At 40.8% G+C, this 22,210-nt stretch overlaps 1 protein-coding gene across 1 annotated transcript in view; it reads right to left on the minus strand.

Annotated features, from left to right (window-relative positions):
• Positions 1–306: 306 nt before the first annotated feature.
• Positions 307–22,210, minus strand: part of LOC128444797 (chemokine-like protein TAFA-5) — a 60,294-nt gene continuing 38,390 nt past the window's right edge. The window contains exons 3-5 of the mRNA XM_053427453.1: positions 15,321–15,455; positions 559–695; positions 307–399 (exon numbers count right to left, since the gene is read on the minus strand). Coding sequence (XP_053283428.1) covers positions 307–399; positions 559–695; positions 15,321–15,455 — 365 coding nt within the window. The remainder of the gene's footprint in view (positions 400–558; positions 696–15,320; positions 15,456–22,210) is intronic.

Here is a 22,210-nt window from a genome sequence, read left to right on the forward strand (position 1 = left end):
CTTTCTATAAAGTACATTCACCTAGTTAGGACGTTATTCCTCAGAGATCTGATTTAATGACTCTGATTTAATGACATTTTGAAATATGTCCTCAGGCATCAGCTAAAAGAGCACACATTTATATGTTCTTATCACAAAAATGCCCGATATGAATTTCTTACCATCTCCACCAGCCTGATGATCCACACATAAGCAGATGGACATTGCCAAGAGGACTTTGACAGCCGTTCTTCACACAGTTACATCTTTTATCAACTTGTGTACAATAATATTTCTCAATTCAGTTATTTATATATCACAATGTGTTCATTTCTTAACATGAATATTGTGTTGCCGGGGAGCTCTGAAAGTCCCGTCCCCATAAAACGTCTTATTGTTGTAGCTCTGTTCATCTTTGGTCTGTAAAAACGAAACAGAGTTTGGTTCCAAACAGAGGGAATCGATCCAGCAGCTTCTCCACGCTCTATTAGTCAAATCTCTTGGAAAATAAAGTGAGTCAAGTTCCTCAGAAAGAACTTCAGCCAGAAGTTTCCACAGTTCAACCGTGAATGTAGCAACCTGCGCAGACGCCCTGATAGTGGCTGATGATTGGACGTCAGCAGCAGCCAATGCTCCGCTCAGGGACAATGGGTGATGGACGAAGGGATCCAATCCTATATGGGGAGCGTCTGTCATTGCCGCCGCTGTCAGGAGACCTGGAGGACAGAAATAAGCAGCGTTAGACAAATCATAGGCAGTCAGAGTGTCTGCTGGTCTGAGACCAGCATCGAGAAAATATTCTGCTACATGAGCCAGATGAGGTCATGTTGCTTTATGGAAGAATGCTGACCCCACACTAGAGGATAAATGGGTAGTAGTTTGTGGAGTATCAAGACATGCTCTGAATGTTTGAAATCATAAATATTAAACAATCCTGAAGGGTAAAATGAACAGCAATGGAATATTGAGCAGAAACCTGCCTATAGCCAGTCACAGCGAGCTGACTGGGAAGTTTCATCAACCAGATTTGACATCCCACAACAAAACATTTGATTAAATATGAAATAATACACTGCATCTTCTCTGCTATGACTTCGTCCACAGTTTGTTTCTTGTATTTGGTTTTGGTTTTCAACATACAACAAACACAGTCATTTTTGAAGATGTGGTGTTTCTAGTCCCTGGAATCACCGCTTTGAAATAGTTTAGTATTAATGATTTAGTTCTGTCAGACAACTCACGTTTGATCATGTAATATATTTATTCCAACAGATTTAGTGTTTGGCGTCTAGGCTCCAACTTAATCACTCCCCCATATGATTACACAGGAATGATGGGAGTGATGAGCAAATACTTGTAACCCCCCGTTGGAGCCTACAGGTGGATGCTGGGCCTACAGGTGGATGCTGGGGTGGTGGAGGGACTGAAGCAACAGGTAGCCATACTGCAGCAGCAGTGCGAGCAAGAGGGGTTGATGGGAAATGTCTCTCTGGTTAAATAGACCACCTGATAAGGTGGGTGTGTATTATAGATGGTTGTGGAGATTGAGGTATATCACATGATGTATGTCACATGATGTATGTCACGTGATTGGCGCAGCGCAGCTCGAGTTGCCTGCCAGAACTAGCTCGCAGGCGTCGCCATATTTCACTGTGGGGTTCTGTCTCTTAACTGAAATTTTAACATTAAAAAAAGGTTATCTCTGTCTGTTCTTATCTAAATGATAGGTATTTATATTTGCTCCTATTTAGTCTTGACAACACTCAAGTCACATTCACCCATTCACACACATATACAGCACTTGTATAAATAATGCGTTTCTTAGAAACATCATTCTCACACTGCCAGCACAGTCAGGGTCAATTTGGGGTTCAGTGACCTGAGGCACAGCCGCTCTAAAGTCTTATCTTCCTTGTGGTCTTCCACATTATTAAAATGGTTGAAAATCCTCTAGATTAACCAAGATTAAGTTGATGAATTAGAATCAACATGTAGGAAAATGTATAAATGCTGATGTAGAAAGTTTTAAGGAGGCGACGATTTAACTAAAGGTTTGGTATTGTTTAATCACCACCTCTCTAAAATAGTTTCTATAACATTTTATAAATTAAAGTAAAGTTGATTAATATTTGAAATTTTTTATTTTCTTATCTAATTCATTAGAATAAAAACTAAGAATTTGAAAACATTTAGCTTATAACATTTAGTTGTTGAAAGAGAGGTGTTGATTCAACAGCACCCAAATCCACAAAATGTTTAGATAAATCAACAGTGAATATAAATATCTAAAAAAAGTGATCAATAGTGAATTATATGCTCAGCAGTCAAGCACGTGTATAAACGTCATATAAAGTATATGAATATATGTTTATGTAAATATGTACATTTATGTGTGTGTTTGTGAATAGGATAAGAAAATATTGCATTTAAATCAGTGCATCCAATCATTATGTACTGTGAATTTAGCTACTATAAATAAAATAGGTACAAATAATTCATACAAAAGTATTGATGACGTTCATTCTGTCCCATTACAAATTATTTTCCTTCCAGCTGGTGGTGTCTGCGAGTGCCTCCAGACTCGAGCGTCTCGGCTGGGCTTCATTAGAGGAAATGAGCTGCACGCAGTCGGCAGAATTAAAAACCCACGCAGTCCTTTGTCCAATTAAAGCAGCTGAGCTGGAACTCAAACTGAGCCCAGAGCCACATCTGACAGGATGGGAATTCATACAACTCCACGTCTCTGCATGTTAGAGACACAGCAGGAGCAGGGAACAAGCAGGCTAAATGAGGAGCTGAAATATCGACTCAAAAGAATCCGAAACATTAACAGGAACAGAGTTAAAGTACAACTCACAACAAAGCTAAGACACAGAGTCACATCTCAAACAACCTTTCCTGATTAAATAAAAACAATCAACCAATGTCTTTGTCCATTTGACTTCCTCACTACAAAATGTCACACATATACTCTTTCTTTGTTTACAAACAGACTTGCATTAGCTGACCACTGTGGTTATCAGCAAATGTTACTTTTGAAAAGGAATCAAGTGTATGTTGGGACTACTTTCAGTTATTCTGGCCACAGGACAATGTGTGTGTGATTGAGTCAAAATAAACTGTGTGTGTTCAATTTGATGAACGGAAATGTCACCCAGTGCAACGGTGTGACTCATTAGTGTGCTTTAATAGTTTCTGGGCAACAGGAAGCTCTTTAGGTCGGAAATAATTAGACACATTACACACATTACGCACTAATACACACACACTCACTCACACACACACACACACACACACACACACACACACACACACACACACAATATTACAGTGATGTCCATTTTTTTCCTAATACTTATTCTAACCTGGACCAAATATATATATATATATATATATATATATATATATATATATCTTGCCTCACATTTAACCGTAACCTAACCTTAACCTAAAACCTGAAAACAGGTCTTCAACTTAAATTTCATTATTTAAGTTATGGAGACAGGAAGGAAGTCCTCATAATAGTTATTCATCAAGGAATGGAGCTGTAGTTGATTTAACATTCAAATGTAAAAGATGCTTACTTTTGCTTTGTGGAATGCAACACACGTTCTGTGTTTTTAATGCTAAACTATGCTGCACATTCATGAGATGGTGGCTGCACTCAGCATGTAGAGTCTGACTCTCACAGCGTGTGGACATGTCCCGCTGAAGGCTCTGAGACTCTGATTAAAAACACCAAACTCTGGGGACAAGGAAGGACACTTCATTTCTGTCCCCTTGGCGGAGGCAGAGCTCTCTGTAATTGCTTCCAGGTGAAGACTCACATGGAGAAGAAGAAGAAGAAACAGCAGCCGTGGCGGCACCTCTGAGCCGCTCACCTCTGAATTATTCATGTCCATCCTGTTTGACTGCAGCTGGAATCCTAAAAGAGCCGGAGGAGTCAGACAAGGACGACTTGGATTACACTGAGAACCATACATCACTCTGAAACAGCATCAACATTCAGACCATCCCTAAACGCTCCGCTCGCAGACGATTAAACACGGAGGGGAAGGTGTGTTAGTAACATTTCAGATGTGTTGCTTAAACTCCTGCAGTCAGTGCACACATGAAATGTCTCTGAATGAAGAGGAGGTAACACTTTTCACTGCTGCTGTCTTTCTCGCTGCAGAGTGAACAATGCAATAACCACCCAAAACAAAAACTACGACTGCCACTTTCAGATTTCAGTTTCTCATCAATACATTATTAGACACACTGATTCACTGTTGGGTGGCACAGTGTTGCAAAGGTAAGCACTGTCACCTCAAGGGTTCCCAGTTCAAATCCCAGTTCCCAGAGTCCATACAAATGCATTTGAACCTTACTGGATCTTATCAAGGTTTGCCGTTCAACATCAACAAGTAGCTGAACCAGGGCCGGGTCTAGGCAGGGGCAAGAGGGGGCCTGGCCCCCTCAAATAAATGTTGTGCCCCCTCAAACTAAATAGGGTTAGGGTTAGGCACAATGCCCCCTCAAGATTTGTGGCTGCCCCCTCATACATGCCTGTCTAGACCCGGCCCTGAGCTGAACCATAGTACCAACAAGTTTGATCGTCTTTCACCAATGAAGTCGAAACAGCGTTTGAGTGTCATTATAAATCATTTTTGACAACCAGCAGCAGAAGATTAAATATATCTCCAAACCAATGTTGTAACTGATGCACCTGAAATAGCTTCAGCCGACTGACTCATCGCCAGCTTCTTGATCCAAGTGCTGGAAGTCCTAGTTCACAGTTGTGAGATGGATCACAGCTGGATCATGGATAATATGAACGACGGACAAACTGTGAGATTATTCTTCAACATGGTATGCTGTCACTTTGGTTTTTATTGTTGCACAACAAAAAAGAGGATGATGTTTCCTTTGCCTTGTAACAAATCTGTGGGTGATCACAGGCAGAGACTGCAGAGAGAACATAGAAGACATAACATGAATAATGATTTCATCTGCAGCTGCTGATGTTTGTCAAATTAACCAAAAGGCAACCCAAACCTAAAAATGACTTATTTATTTACTTTATGCATTTGGATTGTTATGCTACCTTTATGCTAGCACCTCACCATAGCGCTGACTGAGGACGTAATGTGACTGCTCCATCACCTCCTCAAACTATTTGTGTGTTTGAGGCAGGTTTCAGTCGCACTAACCCCCGAGAGTTTCTGCCTGAGAAGAAAACATAGTAGAAACAAGCAGCGACTGGAATCTCTCTTGTTCTTAAGACAGGAAAAAAAGATCTTCCGTCTCAGAATCTGCATCATGCCGTGTTCACAGTGAAAGTAAGTTGTTCTCCTCCTTCTCAAGGGAGCGTTGCATTCCTGCCTGAATGAGCAGCCTATGATTTGCCCCTGCCTTTTCTCCTGGTGTGACCCGAAAATAAATGGACCTCTGCAGGTTTGGACCACACAGGAGGCTTCAACACACAAACGTCCAGGAAAGTCAGACACTCTTTTTTCAAGGACAGTTATTTACGAGAAAAAAGAAAAGGAAAACTCCTGGGGGAGTCGATGCAGCGAGCCACAAATGAGTTCTGCTTTCTGCTTACTACGCCTGATTACACCTTTGCGACAGAAAATTACACCCCGGCTCCACACACTATAATGATCACGTAGGAGCCCTGGAAATAAAATGAAAACAACTTTCAACTTCTCTGAAATAATTTCTTCTTTTCCTAAAGAGATGAACAGTATTCTGCAGTTTTAACCTCTTCTCCTCCACCTGAAAACACTTATCATAACAGACTGTTCCATCTCCCAGAGATTGTTACACGAACAGGGTGTACATTATTGAATATGCACCTAAAAGCAAGTACTCTTTATGATCTTGGAAATTATGGCTACACAGACTGCATAACCCTCCCCACTTATTGTTCTGGTCCATTAATGCTGCCGTATGTGCAGAAGTGCAAATGGGCTGGCGGATGTGAATTATTTAAAGTTGATTCAGAAAGCCTTCAGAGCCTTTTCCACGCTCTCTTGTGTTGTAAAATGTATTTGAAATGGATAAAATTGGCACTTTTGCCCATCTACCTACACTCAGTGACCCATAATAATCAGATAGTTAAATCTCTCATTTATAAAAACATTCAGACATTTTAGTCAGTACATAAAAGTGCCTCCAGTCTTCATGGGTGAGTCTTTACAAGCTGTACAAACTGGATCTTCCGCCCCAATTTGAATATATCTCAGGTTTGTAGATCAGTGGAATCATCAGGAGGTAAGATCCTCTAACCAGAAGGTAGGCAGTTCGATCCCAGTCTTCCCCATTCCGAATGCCGAAGTGTCTTTGGGCAAGATACTGAACCCCAAATTACCCCTTCTCAAATAGAAATGTGCTGCACATAAAGGGAGCGACACCTGCGAGCTAGTTCAGGCAGCTAACTCGAGCTTCGCTGGTCCAATCATGTGACATACATAATGGGACACACCTCACTCTCCACAACCAACTATAATACACACCCACCTTATCAGGTGGACTATTTAAGCAGAGAGAAATTTCCCATCATCCCCTTTGCTCGCAGTCCGGGCAGTGAGCCTTCAGTTAGTGGGCCGAGCTGAACGTGTCCTTTTCGACGTCCTTGCACACCCCACAGCAGTGGTTGGCAACTGGCAACCCGTGGGCCACAACATAATTCATAGTTCATAATTACATTATTTCTATCAATATATAGTGGACTGACACAGACATTCAAATATGGTACTGATCTCTGTCATGGCAACAACAAGTTGTGTTGCCATGACACAACTTGCTGTTGGCATGTTCTATTGCTGTAATACTCTATTGAAGTTTTTATTTTATTTTAGATTGTGTTGTTTGCTTAACAAAGAAAATAAAAGCAGTTCAGTAAAATACTCAAACTGTATAACGAAAATACGTGAACAGTAACAACGCAAATTCATTTTCAATTTATAAAAAACAATGACTATGAAATCAGTGCAAAAACGAAATCCGGTTGATTATGGATGCATAACGGCTTCATTCCAAATAAAACAAGGAGGATGAACGCAAAGATTTCTTACTTCCCTCTGCACCATAGACTGTTTATAAATCATTTTCCAAACAACGTCCAGCAAACAAACATAAAGAGTGACAGTGTACTGTGGAAGTGTTTGAGGAGGACTCACTAATGACAAGGAGCAGCTCTGCAGGATTAACACAGGCCAAAGCATACAGCCCATTCAAAACAGGAAGGTTTGCACAAGTGGTGTCATAGAAGTAGAAAATGTGCTCTTGAAATGTGGTGTTGTCAGGTGCAGTGTTGGTGCATTGCGTTCTTGAGGCAGTGGAAAGCAAATTTACAACAAAAACCTGGTCTGAAGTCAGTATTTCACTGTTATTTTGGGACGGGTTATACAGTGTGTCCCGACGGCAGCAGGTGCACAAACATGCACTCTGCTTCTTACACAAATAAAAATGATCTGCTCATGTAAAAAGTGAAACCGAGTTTTCTCTCTAGCTTCCCAAAACTATAAGTACTACAGACCGTTTAAACCATGCAGCAGTGAACCTCCTTTAAAGTGACAGCACCCTTAATGCACCTGTTCCATGTGCTCACATTGTCAAAGTAGAGCCCCAGATGTTCAGAACCGCTGGATGTCAGCAGGTGATCTTGTCGTCGGCAGGACTGACCTGACAGATCTGGGCCTCACTCGGTGCCTCTGTGGTGAGTGCGGTCATCTTCAGACATTCCCTGTCACCTCTTGTTGACTTCACACCAACAGCTGCGGCCACACAGTTTTCCTCTGCTCAATTTGCTCTTGTTAAAGCCTGATGGCCCAATGGGATCAATTACAGGAAGAAGATGGGAACGCAGCACCTGTCATGCATTGTATTCTCCTTTGCCCCTATGATAGGGCCACTGTGGGCATGAAAGAGGCCCAGTGAGCACCTCCTCCTGGACCAGGGTAGTAAACTGGGTGGCTGAGGGCTGTTAGCTGATTACTCCTCAGGTTTAAGAGCCAGCGACAAGAGGAGAAAGACACAAAGGACCTGAAGAGAGACATGAGAGAGAGCAGAAACTGCTGGCAAGTTTATTATATTTAGAGCTGAGGGTGATCAGAGGAAACAAACAGAGGTTCACTGCTCATCCACTCGTCTTGTTTTCTAAATGGTTTGGTCTAAGCCCATTTGTTTTAAGGAAGCGAAATCTTAATGCAACAGCATACGGTTTCATCACCTCCGCCTTGGTGGTTATGTTTTGAGTGTTTGTTTGTTTTCTGGTTTGTCAGTAGGAGTGCACAAAAACTACAGAATGGAATTCCTTTGTGGACCTAATACATTTTTGCAGGAATACAGCCAAAGGGGTAGATCCAGGACTGCCCCCCCCCTTCTTTAACATTGTGCAATATACAGAATTTTATAGTTTTATAATGTTTCAAAATGACAGACATTTTTTACACACACACAGCATTTCTGTAAAAGATTTTCGTAGGTGTAAAAATACTTAAATAACTAACTTAGATGTAATCTTTAAAAACTTAAATATTTAGACGGTACACTCCTTTTCTGAACCTTTAAAAGTATGTATTAGTGAAGCTTATCAAAGTATGCAGAGCCGTGAACTGGAAATCAGCCGTCTTTGCCATTTCATGCACACACTATTCTCATGATGAGCTGTGGCTGCTACAGAGCACTGGTGTTATTCAAAGTTGATTTGAGATGCAGTATCACACCAAATTTGACACTGCACTGGGCCCTTAGCAATACAAACTAAATGTGAAGCTGATAAAATTAACGTTTCTGGAGATATCTGAGCCACACACAGAGATTACTGGAATAAGTATAGATGACACAAAACTGCCCAAAGATAATTTAAAGGGTCAAGCATCAAATTACTTCAGAACCCCTTGTTATTTGGCTTATATTTTACACACACTCAGATGTTGAAAAAGTCAAGAGTCTGTGTTGGATGGTAAAGATGACCCATGAAAAGCTGATTGCCAGACATAATGACAAAGGATCACAAAGTAAGAAGTCTAGCAGTCAACTGTAACGTGTCATGTTTTTCTCTTGTGGCTGGTCCATGTGAATTCAACGCTGACAAACACTCTTTGGCCACACTGGGTGGGTGTGCAGTGCATGCTGGTTGTGTTGCTGATCTTTTTCACACTGGGAGCACGTCTGCTTCAGAGCTGCTACTTGAGGTTTGTGGAGTGCTTTGACTTTGCACCAACATGAAGGGTTAAAAATATTAAATTATTTGACATATTCGACATAAACATTTAAACTGTTAAATGTCTCATGCAGGCAGTGCAGCCGCTCTAACCTGTTAACCTGGGCTGCTGATGAAAAGCCACACACACATGCGCTGCACATGCATACAGCTTGACCCGGTTGTAATTGTCATGGTATCGTGGTTGACTGACTGGAAAGACTTCAAATCTGCAGGTAATTCTCTGGATAAAAATCCTCTAAATAGCATTCAGGGAAGCCCTACTTAAAATAAATAAAAATAAACAAATCAGCAGGCGGCGTTAATAGAGGACATCAACCGTTGATTTCAAAATATCTAGTTTTTCAAAACTTTAAACAGATTAACAGAAGGCGGATGAAACCAGAGTCAGATAAAACCAGAGTCTCGGATGAGAGGAAAACCATGTTTATAGAGAGAGAAAATATTAAAAATAAATTAAATCTGTAGCAGAAACAATCAGATGACACGAGCTTCACCGTGTTGTTAGTAACATATCAGTTCAAATCACATTACTGCTGTACAAAGGCAAACACAGACCCAGTTATCAGAGCTGTGTGTGTTATTTGCTCATCCTATGACAAACACTGCAGCTGGGAGTAAAGTGGGAAGCAGGCGTCCTTGTTTTCAGAATAATTGCTTTATGATGAATAGTGGCTGGTGATGAGAAACAATGCTCTCTGTTCCTATTTATTTCACATCCAAAGCAAAAACAAGCCAGATATCGCCTCATGAATATTGCAAAACTGCGGCTTCTTAAAAACATTAAAGGGAGCCATTAACCTATTTTTGATTTACTCCGGTTTAGGGATGTTTAAAATGCTCCTGAGGAATCACAGTCCGCAGAGCCGGAGAGGTTTTAGGTGTTGAGACTTCAGCTCTTCTTTGAGTCTTCTCTCTGTTACATCGAGAACAAAACTCGTGACGCAGGGTCCAACACCTCTTGCTCTCTGGCCTCACAGACGTGGTTGTTTGTGGATTTGTCACCTTTCTAATGTATCACTCTCTGGGTATATAATGCTCTTTCAAAGAGTAAGAAATTACTTATTAGTCAACAGTCAAAGAACCACGTTACATTACAAAAATTGCAGTTTTAGAATTTGGTTTAATCATGTTCATACTTGGCTATTTGGCTTGACTGCAGACTACCTTTCGAAATTCAAATTAACATTTAACTCAAATATAAAAAAAATCAAACTTCTTGTCCAGAATTAAAGGAAAAAGGTAAACTAATGTGTAGTCTACCTTCATGTCCGTCCTTGAAAACTTAGACATTCTGTTTGTATGTATGTTTGTGTATTGTGTGTATGTTTCCAGCACGTTTAAAAACCTGCGTTTGCCTGCTAGTTTTGTCGTGAAGGAGGTATTCGCTGGCCACATTTCAGACACATGCGTTTCTCTCACGACTGTCAATGTTCCCAATGTTGAAAAGTGGATCAATACACAACAGCTGCTTCTCAAGTGATGAGTCGGTAAAGACTGTGTGAAGGAGCAAACCCTCTTCCACACTCATTATCACCAGATTCCTCCTCTACTCTATCTCTACTACCTCCTCAGGGCTAATTGAACGTCATTTGTTTCTCTGATCTCGCTTTCTGAGTTTTAATGAACGCTGGCTCCTCTCCTCGTGTAAACACAGTAGAGCAGCGTGTCGGTCCGCCCACTCAGCGCTGCGTCTCTCTGTAATTTAATTTGCCTTACAGCGAGGCAATCAGATCCGCTGTCCTTCATTAGCAGTGGAGCTTGTTTGTGTGAAGCTCCTTTAAAAAAAGGCTAGATTCTTTTGTCTAGGAGCCAGAGGCAGCAGACACAACAGTGTGCCGCTATCTTTCAACCGAAAGAAGACGAGAGAGGAGAGCGGTGTTGTGTGTCGGAGCCCGGGGAGACGTTCATCATTCTGGGGTGGGAGTCGGAATCATGGTACAGGTTTAGGAACAGAACAAAATCACAAACCACTCATGGTATCACGCTGTCAGGCCAGGTTTAGGGTTATTTATGCCTAAAATGTTCTTAATGTCCTCATTAAATTAGCAGAAATTATCCATTTACAAAAAGTTTGAGCTGTAAGAAGATTAATTCATGGACACATGCAGGGTTACATGTAAATTAAGTGATTTTTTTCACAAAAAAGTCCCTTTAAAATTGTGAATTCAATTATTTAAAGTGTATATTTCTGCCTTCAAAACACATTTAAATCTAGTTCAATTCAGTGCCATAAAACAATGAAACATAAACACGTTAAAAGATAGTGACTAAGCAAATAGAAACAGGCAGAACAAATGATTTTATGCGTCAGTCAGGGCAGAATGAAAAAGTCACAGATGAAGGAAAGACTCAGGCCTCAAACATGTCCCTCCTCTGAGATGTGCTGTAGTTACAGTTGTGTTTCTTCGTCCCTCTGTGTCGTCGAGAGGCCGTGAAGCGACGCTCCAGTGATCAGAGAGCAGCTGCTCATTCTGCTGTCCAGCTTCAGAAAAAGTTCCCGAAAGAGGAGAAAACACACAGACCAGGCCCAGCCGTTTTTCAGGGAGCAGACTGACTTGTCTCAAACCCACCAGCCAGAACGCAGGAGAGGAGAGAAGGAGGTATGGTGTTGTGATGCAGGACGCTGCATTAGCTCTCAGACGCTCAGACAGGGATTCTGCACCATGGGTAAAGTCAAATTTAATGCTTTTTAAGATATTTTTGAGAACTCGATAGTTGTAATTAAAGACCCCCAAAAAACATTTTCTTTGATAGAGAAGATAATTAATTTAAATCTATTCATGAGCTTAATAGTAAAAAGAATAATAACATTTAGTTAGGGTAACTGTTCAAGCTTTATACTAGTGTTATACTAGTGTTGAATAGGTAAACATTAGGTTTTTTAGCTTTGCGTTTTAATTACTATAATTAGGTAGATTATTCTCTGAGAATAATATTTATAGAAAACAACAGTAAAATTGTAACATTGTTTTAGCTATTTTTTGTAAGTTTTGGTAGTGTATGCTTTTGTTCTGAAGGTTCTGAGCACCAGGGGATATTATGGTTAGATGGGCATAGGCAGCCAGATACCAGGAGAAGTTCCTGTTTTTTTAACAGCAGACGCTTTTGCCTTTGTTTTGATTTTTTTTTTTAAATAAATCACACAAAATGTGACGCCTGCCTGGTACTAGACCTATTCCCTGTTTATGATTTACTCTGGCTTTTTGATTTAGATTTTTTTATTCCTTTGCTTTTTTTCTTATCCAGTTTAAGAAATTGCAATTCAACTAAAATTGTAACACTTCCTTAAGGAGTGCTGAAAATGAGGACATTAAAAGTATGATTTTTAACTATTTCTTTAGCATCTGTGCTCTGCCTGCCACACAGATCCTTCCCTCCTGTGCAATGGGTGTGTTCTCTCTAAAAACACACTGCAGTCTAAAGGAATATAAATGATACATCACTGTGCCTGCTGCTTCACAGGGCTTCTTTCCTAAATTTGCAGCCGTGTGTGAAAAAACCCTGCTGTTAAATGGTTAACACACTACACCTGACATGGATAGACATTACTGTCAGGCATCACATTGCAGTTCCATAGCTGACCACTGATTTGAAAGACTGGGAATTGTGTGGCGCTGCGTTGTCCTGCCCACATAACATTCAGCATAGAAGAAATCATCACTGTTGGTGAGGATGATAGAAACATTCATCTTAATAACATGAAATTGTAATACTTTGCAGTCAATTTATGTTAAATTTAAGACCTTAATTTCCTTGATTGTAATTTAAGATTACAATTATTTGAGTGTTATATCATGCACTTATTAAACTGTATACTGTATATGTGTCCTTGTTTAAATTAGTTTATAATCTGCTTTAAGCATGGAAAGGACACACTTCACATATGAAAAGTGTAACTGCTTTTGGATAACTATTAATAACAATGCAATTGTATCATTACTTCAACATAGTGCCACCACTGCTCACCCACTAAGAGTGTGTATGCATGTTTTTGAGTGTGTTTATTATGACTAATACTAGCAATCACAACTATTTATTGAACATTTAATTAACCTTTTGTGGTTATGCATGTAAGCAATTGTATATGAATGGTAGGTATCCACAACCTTCACATACACTAGGATCTTGCCCCTATCCCTTTTGCCTGGGGCCCTCAAAGTCTCTTGAAACAGCCCTGAAAACAGTCGGATTCAGCTCAAAGCTCCAGAAACAGTGGACAGGACAATTTTCAGGTGAGCGCTAATGTGTGGTCTATCAGTTTATATTTGATAAAAGTGTGGGTAACAAGATTATACTGCAAGTAAAGACACAGAAACTGCAGATGATCATAAACTGTAGCTATTAGAAGTAATGGAACATGGAGAGCAGAGGACAGCGGGTGATCAGCCTCATCAGATACAGAGAAACGAAATGTGAAGAGCTGTGATTTAAATCATCAAATTCTGAATGAGGTGAGTGGTGACACTTTGGAAACAACTGCTGTTTATCAACTGATTTGCAGGCTGACGGCCCGGAGGAGTGAGTGCTCATGGCTTGAGGTTATTCAAGAGACACACATACACACACACACACACACATAAACTCACACACACACACAAACACACACACACACACACGCACACACTGTTTGCGATGGTAATAAGGGTCAGCAGCATCCTTGTTTTTATGTTATGAGAAGCCTATGTTACAATTATTTCTTTGAAAAGTAGCTTACAGAAGGAAAAGGGAAGGAGTTAAGGACAGAAGAAAAAGAAGGAAATGAAGGGCTCTGAACTCTAGTTTCGCCTGTTTTTGTACCATTTGCCATCCTGTATGTACAGTATTATGACTGTGTGTCATCTAGGGATGTTGCGACAAACCTTTGATATTTAAAAAAAATAATATATAAAAAAAATAATAAGAATACACTTATGATAATATCCATTAAATAATTAAATGCTTTAAAAATCATTTGTGTTTTTGGGATGAAGCAACTACATTGTTCAAAAATGGTGCCTGTTTTAAAAAAATATATATTTTAGGTTTAATTCATTGGCTAAAAGAGATGAATCATATAATAAATAAAGTTAAATTGTAGCTTCATCCCTAAGTATTCTGTAAAGTGTCTCTCCCTAGAAATTCAAAAAATGCCCCCCAAAAACACACACACACACATTTGCTAATGCTAAGTTATCTGTCTACCTATGCGCCACGACTCCATCTGCAGCTCACACACTTTTGGACAAAATGTCAAATGAGGTAGAAGCTTCTCCCCTCCTAAGTTTCCTGATGGTCGTCCTGAGCTGTTTGAACCACAGGTAAAGGCAGCTGGTGCTCAGACAGCCGGTGCTAACCGTGTCTGAAGAGTGCGGTGGTGCAGCAGCGCACAAACCACTGGCCCAGGCAACTGTCTCAGCCGATGGTTCAAATGGTGCGTGTGTGAGATAGACAGTGAAGGGGCAGGAGAGAATAAGGCATGTCTCTGAATGGTTGATGATTCTGTGGTTTATTTTAGATTTGAATATGACCGAGTTTTGTGGTGGTGGTGGTGGCTCCCCTGTTTATTAGAGGGTTTATTTAACTTTTCTCAAATATAAATGGCAGAAAACAGAGATATCTCAAATGGTTGACTCTGCGTTAGCATTGTCCTTGAAAGATCCAAGAAGGTTTAAAGCGCTGGGAGGGGATATGAGCCATGTTAAGATTTGTATAAATATGGATGTAAATGTGTTAATACCGGCATTAATGTGTTTGGTCAAAGAACAGTGACACTTTAAAGATCCATTTGACTGGTAGTTTTATGTAAATTATTTATAAGTATTGTTACCATTAGGAATTATCATAATCATTCAGCGAAAATCGGATGCTATGACAGCTTGAGAGCCCCAAACCGACAGAGCCTTTACAAACCGTGTGTGAGACTTGATAGTCCTATTACACAGGAGGGACAACATTTGCATCTGTGGCTGTAATGTGGATGATAAAAGGAGTCTTCCAGCTATGTGTATCTGTACACCTGCCTTCTTCACAATGACCCCACACCAGTTTTGACACACGGCAGGACCCAATCTAAGTATACCAGTGGAATATCAGTCACACAAAAGACACAAGTGGATAAGTCTGGATCAGGTTAAGTTCAGTTCACTTCTCACCGTGGTGGTCTTGACTCGGCCTCCTGGTTGCGTGCAGGTCCAGCCCGACTGATTGACCAGGAGATCACAACCTTCATCGTCCAAACAAGGAGTCATCTCACACCACTGTTGGCTCCTGACGATACGAACTGAAGAGGAATGGGAGAAAAGACAGGTGAGAAAATTTCACTCATCTTCTTTTCTATTTTGATGGTTCGCTTTCATTTTTACAAACCTGTCAATGTGGCCCTGACTGTGCTCAGATTTTATCACAAAATATCTGATGGTTTTGTCCTCAATGTCACTGTTTTAACACTTTAATCAGATAAGAGCGGACAAATGACATAAGAGAGTTTGAATGGTTTTGGATTTATATAGTGCATTTCTAGTCTTGATGACCACTCAAAGCTCTTTACAGTACAGTTTTACATTCACCCATTCACACACACATTCATAAAGTGCATCTATTAGGAGCACTTTGTTGTTCTATGGGAGGCAGTTTGAGGTTCAGCATTTTGCCCAAGGACACTTCGCCATGCAGATGGGTCAGACTGGGGATCGAACTTCCGATCTTCAGGTGGGAGGACCGCTCTACCCCTCAGCCACAGCCACCCCACTTGAAGAGTTTGAGCAAGTAATTAGCCAGTTGTTCTCTTGAGCTGTCATACCTTATATATCTCATATTGTTTTCCTCATATTAACAGCTATATTCCTGTGTACACATTGTTATCCCACCTTAACATCCAATATGGTTTATACATGTTAGTAAATGTATACACCTTCATACAGACACATTCACATTAATTACCATGAGATAGAAAAATACATTTACCCTGAAAATTTGAACCTGATTCATGTTTTTCTTAATTTCTATCTTGTAACATTTGTTGTTGTAAAATTGTCAAATTAATATAGTATAACACTTTATTTTCAAATAACAACTGAACTCTCATCGTGATATGAGTAAGTCTTTAAATTAGAATTGTATTCTAACAAATCAATTATATTTTCACTTAAATATGATATTATAAAAGAAGGTTATTGTAGAAATATGTATTTTTTTCTTCAAATAAAACTAATGTTAAATAAACATTAAATTTCCTTTAATGTTACAGCTTATACTACTTTATTTTTTATAATGTTAATTTTCAAACTAAATTATCTTAAATAAACTTAAAAAAAATCTTAAAACCAAACTCAGTCCTATATCAGAAGCATGCGTGTTTACTGTACACACCTCCTCCTCATCAAAAGCTCAGCTATTTATAAATAAATAGGACATTCTCACATCCTCATTTGCATATTGTGGCTCCCCAATTGGCCCACAGAGGGAGAGGAGGCGATGATGAAGAGGAGGATGAGTGTGTATAAAACGATGAAAATAAATGAAAAGAATCTGAGGATGTTCATGGATATCCCAATTTTCCAACCCTGGTATTAGTCAAACTCCCAAAACAGTCTACGCATGTCCCACCATGCAGCTCGATGACGTAGACCCCTGATGGTGCAGACCCTCCTTTACTGACAACACCTCTCTACATTCACACCTCCAGTGTGTAACGCATGCTCTCGGTTTCTCATCGTGACCATTTGTAATTATATAACATTTGTGGATCTTCCCTTTCAAGAATTCTTCCCCAGATAATTAACGTAAAAAAAAGCACTGAAGAAAGGTCAAAGGTCACATTGATCAAGCACACATCATTGTCCCTCTGGATCATTATTGTACAACACTACAAAGCAAAAAAACTGTCAATGCCTCAGCAGAAGAATATCAAACAAACATCTGTCAGCAGTCAACAGTGTGTGCATCTAATCAAATACGGCTTCTGTACCCAGAGGGAAAAACATACGAGGGAGATCAGATGGAGATGAACCTGATTAATGAGAGGAGAGATGAGAGGAGGAAATATCAAACTGGGCTAAAAAATTAAAGACACATTTCCTGAGTAGAATATACAGAATGTATGTCATCAGTGTCCTGGCTGCTAGGATTCTTCTGTATACACTATTATCAAGTGAAAACTCGTTGCTCTCACTGTACAGAATTAGCTCGAAAATACTACACATGCGTTAAGGTCTAATGCATTGTATAGCTCACAATGTATACACATGTAAAGACTGTGCATGCTATTCAAATTAGTTTACTGTATAAACACTGCAGGAGGCTATACTAGCCAGTGATGCCGGTAACGCGCTACTTAGTAACGCGTTACTCTAATCTGACCGCTTTTTTCAGTAACGAGTAATCTAACGCGTTACTATTTCCAAACCAGTAATCAGATTAAAGTTACTTGTCCAAGTCACCTTGCGTTACTATTTCGGTATTTGTGGTTAGCCCGCTGGGCACGTCCTGCGGCTGGGGGAGCAGTCGCCCCGTCGCCCTCCTCACCACGCCGCCGGAGGCTCGGTGTGCGGCACTCCTCGACGTTTTTTTAGGGGGGGAGGTGCTCGTCCGCGGTGCGGGGGCTTTCCTTCTAGTATGCCGCGGGGCGGTGTCCGTCGGCGCTGCGGAAGGCGGGGACCGGTTGGAGGGGACCGGGTACGACGGTCGGCGACAGCGACTCTGGACGTGTGTCGGGCTCTTCTCGCGGATCACCTCAGCTACAGCGCCCGTTAGGGGAACCCTCCGTTCACGCGGGGGGGGGGGGGGGGGGGGGCCTCCGGCGGTGTCTAATAAAGTTAGTGTTGGCCAAACCGGTTGTCATTTTTATGTTGAGGCGGCGGGGGTGTTGTCGGCAGCTGCTGAATGTAACTAATAAAGTAACTTGTAATCTAACTTAGTTACTTTTAAAATCAAGTAACTTGTAATCTAACTTAGTTACTTTTAAAATCAAGTAACTTGTAAAGTAACTAAGTTAACTATGGCAACACTGATACTAGCCTTAGGTTTTTAAACGATCTGGTATTTGAAGTTTGATTTAAAAGTGAAAATTAGCCTAACATAATTTGAGGTAACATTACTGATGCAATGCAAGATAAACTTGCCTTTACATATAAAGCATGAAAAACATACCATGACAAAACAGGATGCAATGAAACAGCGCAACATAAGGTAATGTAATGTGACGTAGTGCGTAGTAATTAGGGATGCACCGATCCGATATTTGTATCAGTATCGGTACCGATATTGAAGAAATTTCTAGATCGGGTATCGGTGACAATGGGCCGATCCATATCGGCTGATCTATTCAGTGTAATTCTATGCTGTGCGCTGTGAGTGACGTCATACGCAAGCAACACGCCGTGCGGAGCCTACGGTGTTTACAAAATGGAGCGAGCGAAAGGATCGGCTATCTGGAGCTATTACACATTACCTCAGCCAACAAGCTCCACGGCTACGTGCAACATCTGTAAAGTGAATGTTCCGAGGGGCGGTACTAAAACGTCTAGTTATAATATGACAAACCTCATAAAGCACTTACAAAAATTTCACGTGAGAGAGCACGCGGAGTTCGTTGAACAGAATAAAAAAAAGGATGCGGCATGAAGCAGCTAATTTCCAATGAATAGTGTGCAGGCAACCAAAATCACCGAAAGGATTTTGAACTTTATCGTAACGGATGGGCAACCGCTGTCGGTTGTTGGAGACAAGGGATTTCGGCTGCTAATTAGCCACCTGGAGCCACGGTATGACATGGTAAGCCAAAAATATTTGTCGAGACGGCTCTACCTGAACTGCATGGTAAAGTGTCCAAACACATATTGGAGAGGATAAAAGACGTCTGTAAGTGTTGCCACTATATTAATGTAATATGTTATAAAGGTTTCTAATGTTTATTTTGTATTTGTATATATCATTGCTGTAATTAGAGATAAGACTTTTATTTTGAAGCCTCCACTGAGCTGCATGTTTGAGAAGAACCTTCTAGAAGAAACACGGAGAAGTAACACAAAGAAGAGACACGGAGAAGCAGGCAGATGTAGTTACGCGCGTGTCTAAGAGTTTAAGTAAGAAAAGATAAGAAGATTCCTTTTCAAGAGCATGCAGCCAACGAGGTATTTTGTTTGTTATTTATTTTAACTTTAACTGTAATTATTGATACTGTGTTTGCTAGTTAGCTAACGCTATATGTTATGTCTTTGTTACCGTGTATAACCCAGTTTTCACGGTCTGATGTGGAGAACAAGACTTCATTAAAGACCCGTGGAGGAAACCATTTGCTGTCTGACTGTGCTTGGGAGGGAGTCACAGTGAAAACTCGGACTGTTCGTCGACGCAAGTGGGCGGAGCAGCAAGAAGTGTCAAGACTAGAGCTAATCTCAACGTGGTGGCTACGGTGCTTGGAACGATCGTGCAGATGAGTCGAAATCACGCACTTTCACACAGTTGAAGACGCACACACACACACGCTGTTTGAGTATTTGTTTGAAAGCAAATCCATAAGAAACTTGGACACTAATAAGAGTGGGCTAAGAAGAGGGCTTTGCTAAAGTTTGCTTAAAGGTTCATGTGTGGGTTGAAGTACTGTTGTGTGAGTGATGAATGCAACTTATTTGCTTAGCATGTACAACTGAATCTTGCCATTTACTGTATAGCCAGTTTTAAGAAGCTAAAGGCTTAAAGTTGTAGGCTACATACTTTTTCGTTTTGAATTTCTAATATATTGATTTAAAGTGTGTTTTGTTGTTATACTAAGTGAAGGCTATTTGCCATTTTATGTTTAAGTTCTCAATAAGTGTTCCAAGGGAATCGAGATTTAATTTATACATTTTCTAAGTGCATTTACTGCTATTGATTATCATAGCTTATGATAATATTTTCAGTTTAAATATTAAAACACTGCAGATACACACATTTAATACAGATTTAAGTAAGCTTTAGCAATTCATCCAGACATTTATTATACTCTAGAGTTCTTTTATTGACATTTACATGTAAGTTAGGATAAGCTATTCAAGACCCTTTGATAATGGCAGAACCTAGTCAGTCTTTAACCCAGGTAAGGGATAATGTTAGGGATAGTGAAAATGAGCTGGCTGAAGATCAAGCTAGAGACACTGAAGCCCAACCAGAGGAAGTGCCTCAGCCAAGATGCAGTGAACGGATCCGTAATCTTACAGAAAAAGGCAAAGAAATGCAGGACAAGAAAATTAAACCACTGAAACAAAGATTTAACTACATTTACCAAAAATGGAGAACACAAGTTAAATCAGCTAAGCAGGCATTATCACAATCATCAGAGCCATTAGCAGACGGTCTGCTTCATGATATCATTGGCGACACCAGAGGCCTTTGTGCAGACGTCCAGCGTGTTTATGAAGAGCTGCGCAGAGTCACAACACCAGACTGTGATATGCGTCGAAGAGTGGATCGGTGTATAGAGATTTTCAACTTCATCGTGTCCAAAGCTGCGAGTCGTCTGAGTGGGAAGACGCCAGAGGGAGAAGAACAAGATTGTCCAGATGCAAGCTCTCTTTGGAACTCAAGCACGAGTGAATCTGGAACTTCCTCCTCTATCTTAAAGGGCGCCTCAGAGCATTCAAACATGTCTTCTGTGAAACGTCAAGAAGCTGCCGCCGACGCTGCTGCAAGCCAAGCTGTTCTGGAAGTGTTGCAAGAACAAGGAAGAGAACAATTGGAAATACAGCGGCTGGAAGCAGAGGTTAAAAGGAAGAGTGCTGCTCAAGAGGCCGCCGCTCTAAAGCGTCGTTTAGAGCAAGAAGCAGAAGAGGTGAAGAGAAGAAAGGGGAGAGAAGACGAGGACGCTGAAATAAAAGCTGAACTGGAAGAAGAGCACACAGATATGCAAAGAACTCTTGAGGAAAGACGGAGAAGAATACAGCATTTGGAGGCCATGAAGGAGCTCAGTGCAGCACGAGCAAGAATGCAGGTGTACAACCAAGAACCAAAAGACATCCTAGGCCATGGGTTGGTTGCAGATAACCAGCTGCGGAGCCCCACAAGACACCTGCCCCTGCCTGTGTTTCCTGCCCCTCAAGCTGTCACAACCTCCTCAAGTGAAAGCACAACAGAGCTTGTCAAGGTCCTTGCAGATGCTTTAAGTGCCAACAGAATCCCAGTTCCTGAACCTTCAGTATTCAGTGGCAATCCATTAAAATACAGTGACTGGAAGCTTTCTTTCCAAACTCTGATAGACCAGAAGAATATTCAAGAGAAGGAGAAGATATACTACCTCCGTAGATATGTAAGTGGACAAGCCAAGAGTGCACTGGATGGCTATTTCCTACTTGGGACTGAATCTGCCTATGTGTCTGCATGGGAGATTTTGGAGGAAAGATATGGAAACCCATTTACAGTTGCAAAGGCATACAGAGACAAACTCCAAGCATGGCCCAGGATCGGCACTAAGGAGAGCTTTGAGCTCAGAGAGTTTGTTGATTTTCTCAGAAGTTGCGAGGCCGCAATGGTCCACATCAAAGCATTGGAGATTCTAAACGACTGCAATGAAAACAGAAAAATACTGTTAAAGTTACCTGACTGGCTAACTGCAAGATGGAATCGGAACGTCATAGAAGCTGAAGAGAAAAGCAGCAAGTTCCCCTCCTTTAGTCAGTTTGTCAAATTTCTGATAAGAGAAGTGAAAATCGCTTGTAATCCAGTTACATCATTGCAGTCACTGAAACAAGGTGAAATTGAAAAGCCAAAACAACAAAGATATCAAAGTGTTAACGCAAAGACACTGACTACAAGCTCCAATGAAGACAGTGTGAAAACCTGCACTTTCTGTAAGAAGACTGGGCACACTTTGCTCAAATGCAGGAAGTTTGTGGAAAAAGCCGTCTCAGATAGAGTAAAGTTTGTCCAAGCTGAAAGGCTGTGCTTCGGTTGCCTTAGGCCCGGTCACCTCTCAAAGAGTTGTAACAAAAGGAGTGTTTGCGACACATGCAACAGGCGCCATCCTACTTGTCTGCATGAAGAGAGAGACACAGGCCTACAAAG

The sequence above is a fragment of the Pleuronectes platessa genome, chromosome 7 (genome assembly GCF_947347685.1).
Source record: "Pleuronectes platessa chromosome 7, fPlePla1.1, whole genome shotgun sequence".
Classification (NCBI taxonomy): Eukaryota; Metazoa; Chordata; class Actinopteri; order Pleuronectiformes; family Pleuronectidae; genus Pleuronectes; species Pleuronectes platessa.